Below are 10,201 nucleotides of genomic sequence, written 5' to 3' on the forward strand. Positions count from 1 at the left end.
CTTCGCTTCCAGAGTTTTACCCGAGTACGAGACAGGAAGCCGGAGCTCCCCCTTCACGGGAAGCTTGCCAAGAAAGCAGGACAACTGCAAAGACGTCTCGCGGAGCGCAGGCCAGGCGTGCCGATGCTTGCAGTATGTCCCCCACGTAATTATGGAGACCGGTGAACCGGTGTTTACTTGCATCTTCAGCGGAATTCCACTCCAGTCGAAGGTGCGAACTACGGGCTTGACCAGGTTAACAGATGCAGTGTACACATTTAGCAGACAAAGCTCGCTGTCGCTCCCTGATGGATGCTCTTCGCAATGTGCCACTCCTGGTTGTTGCAGTACACACATCTTCGCTAGATGCCCTTTTCGTCGGCAGCGAAAACACTCCGCCCGGCGAAACTTGCATTTCGCTGCTCTGTGCCCAGTGCTACCGCAGCACGAACAAACAACACCATCGCTCGGTCTAGGTGAAGTATGCAGGCGAGTCTTCTGGTAATGCGGTGGACCCTGCAGCTTGCTCTTCACAGCGTGAACGTTGCCTTGACCCTTTGTCTTATCCATGTGACCCACGTTGAGGGCTGCCATCTCTGCCGCTAAAGCTGCCTCCTCTGCTTCTTTGAGTGTCAGCGACGATTTTGACAGGAGTGCTCGCTGAACTCCAGCGTCACGCAGACCGCAAACTAGTCTGTCTCGTAGCATCCTGTCCCTTGACTCACCGAAGTTGCAACCGCAGGCCATCTTCCGAATTGCGACAATGAAGTCCTTCGTTGTTTCGTCAGGACGCTGATACCTGGTGAAGAACTTGTAAGACTCCGCTATTTCATTGACCTGCGGCGCAAACTGCTCAGTCAGTAGCTCGATCAGCTTCTCGTAGGTAAGCTCTTGAATCTTGGCCGGCGCGCAACGCCCCGTTATTCTGCCGACTGTTGCTGTACTTAAAGCTGCCGTTAGAAGCGCCCGTCGCTTCTTCGAATCATCGATTCCGTAGGCTTCAAAATAGGACTCCAGACGTACTGGGTATGCTTCCCAACTGTCTTCCACTTCGTCGAAACCCGGCGGTCCAACGTGGGCTGCCATGGAACAGCCAGTGCCCGGCGGTGGACCGCTCGTCGCCACTGTAGTGAATCGACAAGTGGTTGGCGAAGAAGAAGGAACGAGCTTTATTAGCGGTTAGTAGTTTTATAGCCTCTTGGCTAGTGACGTCACCGGGACCACTGCCGATAACAGATGGCTTGGTCGGTGAGCCTCATAAGATAAGCACGGCACGTGTCAGTAGCGCATTCGGTTCACAACAGTGACGACTTTTACGAACCTACAACTGAACATTACAGAGTTTTAGTATTGCGGGCTTTGCGTAATTGCGTGCATAGCGGAATAGCGGGTCCAGAGTGCGCATGCGCAGAACGCTAATGGGGAAATAGCGTTAGCGTACGAACGCAATCGGCAGTTGCGGCTTTTGCGCCCTTAGCGTGAAAACATGGCGGCGTCCTTTCAAGCGAGAGCCACCCGCTTCAGCCAATTCAGCAGTCCTTGCGATTCCGGTCGGCATGTTTACCGGCAACTACTGGTGTTGTTGCTTTTCGCTATGACTTACCTTGCTTCGACGATAAAGTTTAAGCTGCAATTCAGCCTAGTTTTTGAGATACGCTCTCGATTCTGGAGCGCGCAAGCCTAATGGGACCTCCAGCTACACTGCTACCGTCTGCAACTGCCCGAAACGCAGCCGAAACCTAGCACAACCGTCCGGAACTAAACAAAAATAGATTTGGAGCTTTTTCGCGGTGTTTTATAGACTTAGATGAAGTAAAGGAAGTTTGTATTAAATTTGCAAATGTTTTTTGAACATTAGACGTCATGTGATGGCAAATATTCTTGCTATCAAAGATACGAAACTACTGCTGCTAGTGAATCAGCAGTGGTAAATTGTCGCTTCTCGGAGTGAACGAAAGCATCGCAGACGAAAGTGCCGGTGGCGTTTTCCGTTTCTTCGAGCAACTGTACGCACTTCTTTAGGCCCCGCCCTAATGCGACATTTCGCAAAAGGCGACACCGGGAGAATACCACCCCTGGTCACAATTAGTAGCAGCCGGGAAAAATGCTTATCTCAACTCTTGCAAGCGCGGGAAGTGACCTTCGCTTTTAATAACTGCGATGGCCCATCTTGACATGCTGTACCCGTCGCCACTTTTGGCTACTTTGTTTTCTGAAGTTGGAGATTATAAGCCTCCCTCCCGGCAGTGGCGTAGCCAGAAATTTTGTTCGGGGGGGGGGGGGGGGGGGCTTATGTTTGCAGCGCGGCCTCCTCATAGAATTTGTGGAGGGATCAAACGTTAGAATAATAACTGCATTGCCATTGAGAATGGCAGTGTGCATTAGATAAAGCTACTCACTGTCTAGACAAGTGAAATATGTAATTTTTAAAATAAAAGAATGTACATTCGTATGTCTTAAATATTGTGTTAACTGATACCAATGCTTACATGTTTTTCCGCATTTACTAAGTAAACAAAATATCACACGAAGTCTACAACTATATCAGTCCGAAACCAGCAAAGCAGTGCATTCCAGTGATATGAAAAACATGAAGGCCATGAAATGAGCAAGTAGAGGACAAATATTTTAATGAATTTGGTCGTTCAAGAACCTTTACATTGTTGTACATATGCAACGGCCAGGGAAAATTCTCAATGACGCTGTACTTCGTTCCAGTGTACAGCACAGCAGCAGCTGTCACCGGTCATGTATTGCGAGTAATTGCACCGAAATTTTAGTCGCAACAGCGAGCACATGAACAAACGAGGAGTTCTGCAAAATGTGCATTAGAAGTGCGAAGATGAAATGCAGTATTAGAAATGCGAAGATACAACTTGACAACCTAAAATTTTTGAATAAAACCACCTTGGCGCAAATAATTTCACAAGGACAAAAAAGACGAGGAAATTGTGGAGTTATTTGCGCCAAGGTGGTTTCATTGCAAATTTCAAGATGCTAAACCAACTAGCCCGGCAACATGCCAACATGCCTTACGATTTGACAAAGGACAAAAATGTGTCGCTCTAAACAAAGTCACCGTATGTATACACAAAACCTCGCAACAAGATATTTAAATACCCGTAAATTTTATAAAACCTTTACGCAACGGTCTAAAATTAAGAGATTTCACATACCGATCGCCTGAAAGCACTTAAATTTCTTTTTTTTATGCTGTGTGTCTTGGATCTCAGTGTATTTCATGAAGCTTCCAAACAAACTATCCCACCTTAATGCAGTGTAAAGTACTGCCTTTAAACTTAAGCTTCCTGAAGTGTTTTAGTATATGGCTAGCCTGGAAGCCTTACATGTCCAGCTTGCTGGCACGAGTATTATATTTGAATGGTTACTCCGCAACATTTTCTATTTGAGAGCATAAAGATTTTTGAGTGGGCAGCTGTGAAATGTGCTCATGAGGTTGTAAAAAAAATCCTTCTTTGCTAGAATGAGTTTAGAGGTCCATGCATGAGATCCCTGAGCAAGGTTATTGATATTGGGTTGTTTGCATGCTATGATCGCATAAAAGTGTTCCACATACTGGCCACACTTTAATCGCGCTCTCTGGTGGATAGCTCAAACCTCTCAGTTTTATGCTGAATGAGTGTGCACTTGTCTGGTTTCGGCTGAGTCGTGAGCAATGCTGCCATGCATGATCACACCCCCCTTAGTGTTCAACCTGCCTTTTAATGCAGCTCTTGTTGCTGAATGTTGCTGCTTCCACTGCGTATGTTTGGGAAGCTGGCTGTGTCAGCAGTGCCCTCTGCTGCAGCAGTGAGGATAAGAAAAATTCTGCAGCATTTTGTTGTTGGTCTTAAGTACTATACTTATCTTCATAGCATGTTTTCTTGCGGCTGGCCATGCAAGGAATGCTTTCTCGTATAGCAGTGAGCATGGGCAAATATAGTAAAAAGTTTGAGTTCTTGACCCTGAACGCAAAATATTATATCACAACGTGTTGTAATGGTGGCCGTGCCAGCAATGACTTTTGATTCACAGCTCCAAGAGCCACTCACACAGGTGACAGAAACGGAGAGGGCCAAAAAGCATATAGTAGACGGCAGGGGAGGATTTATCTGAAATTTTGCACAGGATAACCATTCTGAACATCTTTTTCTCAATGAAAAAAGTCCAAGAAATACATGTTTAAAATGTGACTGCCCCTCTCCATAAATCCACCCTTTGTAGCACGGCAACATAGCATGGTTCACATATCCACAGATCTAGTATTGTGCATAATATATATTACCATAGCTTTTCAGACTTCTAGAAGTTTAGGAGTACCCAGTGGCTGCAGTATAGGTTTCACGGTGTTGTGCATCATTTCAATGCTGTGTTTCATGTTTAATGTGCAGAGCTGCAGCTGTACGCACTGCTTTTCGCTACTTGGTGAAATACTAGCTTGTATAATGTCACTGCATAGTAGCACATTTTACTTGTGATCAAAAAAAACATAAAATGAAAGTGGATGTATTGTACGTAATGAATACATCAAATTATTTTTCTTCAACATAACCACAGGCATCAAAGAAATTCAGCACACATATAGATCCTCATTTCACTACCTCAAATAACAGTGTCATAGGACATGGGCAAAATAAACACGTGAGAAAAGGCCTCCAAATTCAGGTAGAGCTTCGCCTTTTTCGCACTTCTTGACCATGGCATACGCTAGAAAAGCAATTGCAAACCTGCTACAGGAAACCGGTCTAAGCATAGCGCGCGACCAGAAACATAGACTTGCCCATGATAAGAACAAATGTATACACTTGAGCCCGGCACTTCCCTGAGGCAAACAGCTCGCTAGACGCTTCAAACGTTACACGCTTCAAACGGGCATGTAACAAAGTTTCTGTATACTAAGAGCAAGCGAGAGCAGCTGCTTCCTTTAAAATATCGCTCTCCGACCATGTCATGGACCCCGCCGCTCACACAAGCGCAATCGCCGAAAAACGAAAATGATAGTTATACCAACACCAGTGACAATCGCTGGAGCGTTGCAAGAACACGCATAAGTAGATACGAGGTTTCACTGCCGATGGAAACGGGAGCGCGAATGGCACCCGCACACTGCACGCACAGGACGCGGTCTCTCGATGACTGCGAGCAGTGACGCAGTACACGAAATGTCCGTGCGATTGCGGTCGCCGGGCACGTTGAAATATATACACGCAACAACTAGAGTTTTGCAGCGAATTCCACCTGAAATATGAGTGAACGGCGCCAACATCAGCCTGTGAGCACGATCAAAAATAAACTCGAGCAGTTTAGGAAAGTACGCCTACGCCGCAGCGCAAATGCTACGCCCCGGCTGTCTGCTATCGCCTGGTTTGTAAACAGCAACTGCGACGCCGTTGCTAAGCCGCCCGGACAAGATGGTCTCCGAATTGAGAAAAAACCACGTGATTTCCTCTATACTTTTCTCCCAGGTGGATGTGTGGAAAGGGACTCTCCTCTTTTTTTCCTTCCTCCATGGTCGTATCGTTGTCAAGGCAACAGTATCCAGACGAAAAAAAAGAGCATCCCTATGCTGGATTCGAATTTGCGCCGGCGAGAGCATAGTGCTATTCTAGAGCACTGTAGCATGGTGGCTTTTTTCTCGGTTTCCTAGACAGTTCCACCATTGGCGCACTCTCTTGCACTGCGAGCATGGCCAAGATTATTTATTTTCGCCTCTTGTCAGCAGGTGCGCTAAAATAGTTAAAACCGAAACCAACTGGCATTCCCTACCCCTGGCACCCCCGGCCTTGTTTCTGAGGTCGTTTTCGGCTGCAGCGTTTGTAAGCTAAAAAAAAATGACAAACGGAATTCATATCTCATAAAATGTGCCAGTTGCGAGGTTTTTGTGATACATTCTGATGTCTTCTCAGGGAGTAATAGTTTATCTAGTTGGTGCAGATTGTTTTGTGTCGCCTCTTCTTTCGTCCCCTGTCGTCCCCTTTCGTCCCCTGTCAGTGAAAACCTCTGCCAGTATTCAGGACCTGCGTACAGAATGCGTCCACGACAAAAAAGTAGTCCGTTGTTAAAACTTTACTTGTTACTTAAACAATAAGATCAGAGAAAACTGACGACAACCAAAATTTTAATTTTGCCCAGCGTTTCGGAACCAACTCGGTCTCGGCAGCGGGGTGCTGCTTTCGCTGTCCCTTTGTTAGCACGTGGCGCAGTCCCCTAATATACACGGAGAGGAGCGTTCCTGCAGTCCTATTCATCGCCGCCTTTGTGAGCTGTATGTGCCATGACTCCACATGTCGCCTCTTGAACAGGTTTGGCTCCACGGCCAAGACGCTCACCTCCACGAAGCTCAAGTTTGGGAGCGCGACGCCAGCGCCGCAGCGGCGAACCGTGGACAGTCGGGGCGCCACCGGAGCAGACGCTCTGCAGGCTTTGTGTGCACGTGTGACGGGAGAGTCGCGCGAGGCGCAATCTTCGCGCTGACAAACGCGGTAACCAAAGATGATCCACTCTTACCGTGAACACGCGAGTATGCGGCCGCGCTCTTTGGAGCGCCAGTGAGTCTGTCCCTACCGTGCACGAAAGAGGTGGCAGACGACGCGCGGGCAAGTCGCTCGCTGCTCGATTTTGCAGCCTAGTCGCAAAACGCTGAACCATTCAGCGAGACAGTCGAGCTTTCGGCAACGACGCCGCCCGCGGACACGCCGGGCTACGAACTGCGCTGTTCCCTGGCTGCCGTAGTCGTCGCCAAGCCTAACCGCTTCACATCGATGCCGCAGCTGAGGGCGCTTCGGAACTGGCCAGCGCTGTAGTAAAGGTGCTACTCGCGTTACCGTCTTACTGTGTTCCTTGTCACATAATAAAATAAAGACATCATCGATTTCCGCGACGCCTTCAACAGCGGAGCCAGCAGACAACAGGCGCGCCGCACTGGGCATCAGCACTGCGGCTATGGGGAAAAATTTGTTTGTATCGTAGTTATCACTTCTACCAGCAACTCGGTATTGGCCAACGATCCTCAAAAATGATTCATTTTTCACATTACTCTACCCCAGGGCTTGGTATGAACGTAAACAAACAACACTAGCGAATTTTTCTGATGCCGGCGGCAGACACACAGGCCGGCAGGCCGGCCCTGAGAAGCGCGTCGCGGTCATCATGACGCTTGTACGGCTGCGGTGCATTTGAAATCCGTCACAACATCCTCCTGCTCATCGTAGTGCATTGCGAATAGCACTGAGCGCGAGTGAAGGAGTCGTGGTCATTGCAGACGAAATTCTCGAAAGCGCGCGAACAACGTTATTCCGGAGAGTTTTCGCTTCAACCGAGAAGGCGACCCGCAGGTCGCGCTTGCAAGTGTGAACAATGGCGTTGTCGAGCTGTTGCCTGGTCGCATGTCCTTTCGACTCGCAAGTAAGTGGATCACCCTGTGGATCGCATGCAACAACCGACAATTACGATCAACGAGTGCCGATCGCTTTATTTCACAGAGCTGATAGTACTTCGCATATTTCGAGCATATAATTAAACAGTGGATTTACCTGTAATTACAAGTCGTACAGCACGACGTTGTTACTGACTTGAGAAACGCATTTTACAGTCAAATGGGTCTCCTCGTCGTCGATCGTGTGCTCCACAGAGTAGATGCGACTAATCAGCTTCTCCCCTTTAATTAAGTTTGCACTGCGGAACTGCGCGTCTGTCTGATCGATCTTCTTGAAGCTGCAGTGCAGGCGATGCAACGTGACAGCGCGGGAGCGTGCAAGTGCAAGACAAGCGCGCGTGCAAAGAAGCGTGGTGAAAGCAGCGCGCGCAGCAATCTACATCTCAGTTTTTACTTTTCTTCCATAGATGGCGCTGCACATCAGGCGCATCTAAAGTCACTGGAACTCTGAGTTCCAGTGACTTTAGGCGCATCTGTTATGTACAGGCTGGCAATGCAGGCGGTGAAATTAAAAATGCAGTCATGGGTAGAAGGGAATAGGATACTCGGAGAACTTCAGAATGGGTTCAGAAGGGGTAGGCGGTTAGATGATAGCCTGTTCGTGCTTACCCAATGCATAGAAATAGCTAAGGCGGAAAATAGACCTCTCTTTATAGCCTTTCTGGACATAAGCGGTGCATACGATAACGTGAACAGGGAACTCCTGTGGAGCATATTGAAAGATTTAGGTATTCGTGATGAGGTAATTGATTTTCTACAGGAAATCTACCGAGATAATGAAGTTGAAATTACATGGGAAGGGAAAAAAAGTACCACAACTGTGGGGGTGCACAAAGCATTAAGGCAAGGTTGTCCTCTATCACCGCTGCTGTTCATGCTTTATGTGATAAATATGGAAAGAAGGCTAGAAGAAAGTAATCTGGGTTATAATCTATCGTACAGATTAGGCGGAAATGTAGTTGAGCAGCGACTCCTGGGTTTAATGTATGCGGACGATATTGTACTGTTAGCAGATAGCCAGGAAGATTTACAAACTTTGGTTAATTGCTGTGGAGACGCTCTAGGATTCAGTTTTAGCGCAACTAAATCAGGTGTGATGATTTTTAACGATACAACTGATCAGGTGCTTACAATACAAGGCCACGAAATACCCAAAGTGGCCGAATACAAATACCTCGGGATATGGCTAAACGAAGGGCAGATATACACGGAAAAGCATGAACAGGCTCTTAGGGCAAAAGGACGAAGAGACGCCGGGATAATGAAACATAGGGCATTATGGGGGTACAACAAATATGAAGTACAAAGAGGTATTTGGAAAGGAATAATGGTGCCGGGACTTACTTTCGGCAATGCGGTTCTGTGCTTAAGGGCAGAAGTTCAGTCGAGATTAGACGTAAATCAGAGAGCTGTTGGAAGATTAGCACTAGGTGCCCACGGCAAAACCACAAACGAGGCAGTACAAGGGGATATGGGCTGGGCATCGTTCGAGGCACGGGAAGCTAAGAGTAAAATACTATATGAAGAACGCCTGAGGAAATTGGACGATAACAGATGGGCAGCTCAGGTATTTAAATATTTATACAGAAAGAACGTTGACTCACAGTGGCGGAAAAGAACTAGAAAACTAACCAGTAAGTATGCCGGTCATGAGGACGGAGAAAGAAAGAGCATTAAACGACAGGTTAAAAACGCGGAAGTTAAAAATTGGATGAATTCAATGGAAAAGAAACATAGTGTAGAACTATATCGATTCTGGAAAAGGCAGATCAGGAAAGAAATTTTCTATGATAACTCAAGAGGCAGTGCCCTACTTTTTGAAGCTAGATCAGGGTGTCTTAGAACGCGCGGCTACAAAAAGAAATTTAACGAAGAAGATGACACATGTGCAGTGTGTGGTAGATCTGTGGAAACAATTCAACACCTCATAATCAAATGTGATGGTATCCATCCGGATGTCGATGCAGGCACAGTCACTCCTTCTGAGGCCCTAGGGTTTAAAGATAACAATGGTCATGTAAATAAATCTGCAGTGGAAGTCAGCAAAAAGCGATTGGAGGATTGGTGGCTGAAAAGCAGAGATGTGGCATAAGGTTAGAATTGTAGGAAACCGTAGGCAAAGGTGATGGAGAATCTTAATGAGAATTGCCAACACAGTAAACAAAAAATAATAATAAATAAAGAAAAGCTGAGTATGGTGACAATTGCCACCACCCCGTTTCAAAGGGGGCGCTCCTATCCATCCATCCATCCACCCATCCATCCAGCAGCGCCACCCGGCGATGCTTTGGGTACTTTGGGAGCATATTCGGCGACCAGCTGACGCGCGCCACGCCCCCCTACGGCCTCTGCTCCCCCTGGCCCCTCACGACGGAGGTACAGCGAGAGATCGTCGGCATCGCGGGAAAACGCAGCACACCACTATGTGCGGTGCAGCAGCTAGCCGGAGCCGTCATCTACGACCAACTGCGCGACCATCTGCTTCTGTTCACTGACGGCTCCGTGGTGAGCGAAAACTGCTCACTCGCCGCAGCGGCCACCATCCCCGCCCTGCAGCTGCACCGCCAGCAAAGAGTGGCTTACCTGGTCTCTTCGACCACGGCGGAGCTACTGGGTCTTCGCCTGGGCTTGGACCTGGTGCTCACCCTTACTCCGCCGCCACCCAGGTGTGCTCTGCTGTGTGATTCCCGTGCCGCCCTTAGCCACCTGCAGACTCCCGGCCATGGCACCCCGTTGCTGTGCGCGTTACGCGAGCGCATTGAGCGCCTCGCGGAGCGCAGATCCAGT

At 48.0% G+C, this 10,201-nt stretch overlaps 1 protein-coding gene across 1 annotated transcript; it reads right to left on the reverse strand.

Moving 5' to 3' along the window:
- Positions 1-451: 451 nt before the first annotated feature.
- On the reverse strand, positions 452-1,065 carry LOC149353469 (uncharacterized). Its single transcript, XM_089575824.1, has 2 exons — positions 528-1,065; positions 452-477 (listed from the first exon to the last, which is right to left on the reverse strand). Exons 1-2 carry the CDS (start codon positions 1,063-1,065, stop codon positions 452-454), a joined length of 564 nt encoding a protein of 187 aa, XP_089431950.1.
- Positions 1,066-10,201: the final 9,136 nt, after the last annotated feature.

The sequence above is a fragment of the Amblyomma mixtum genome, chromosome 3 (genome assembly GCF_055824585.1).
Source record: "Amblyomma mixtum isolate Tamu chromosome 3, ASM5582458v1, whole genome shotgun sequence".
Lineage (NCBI taxonomy): Eukaryota > Metazoa > Arthropoda > Arachnida > Ixodida > Ixodidae > Amblyomma > Amblyomma mixtum.

What these genes read in the sequence shown, in the direction of transcription:
- LOC149353469 (XM_089575824.1), bottom strand. Translation starts at nt 1,065, where the DNA reads ATGGCAGCCCACGTTGGACCGCCGGGTTTCGACGAAGTGGAAGACAGT. An exon ending in GGATAAGACAAAGGGTCAAG is followed by an intron (nt 478 to 527) that starts GCAACGTTCACG and finishes CCGCATTACCAG; the next exon opens with AAGACTCGCCTGCATACTTC.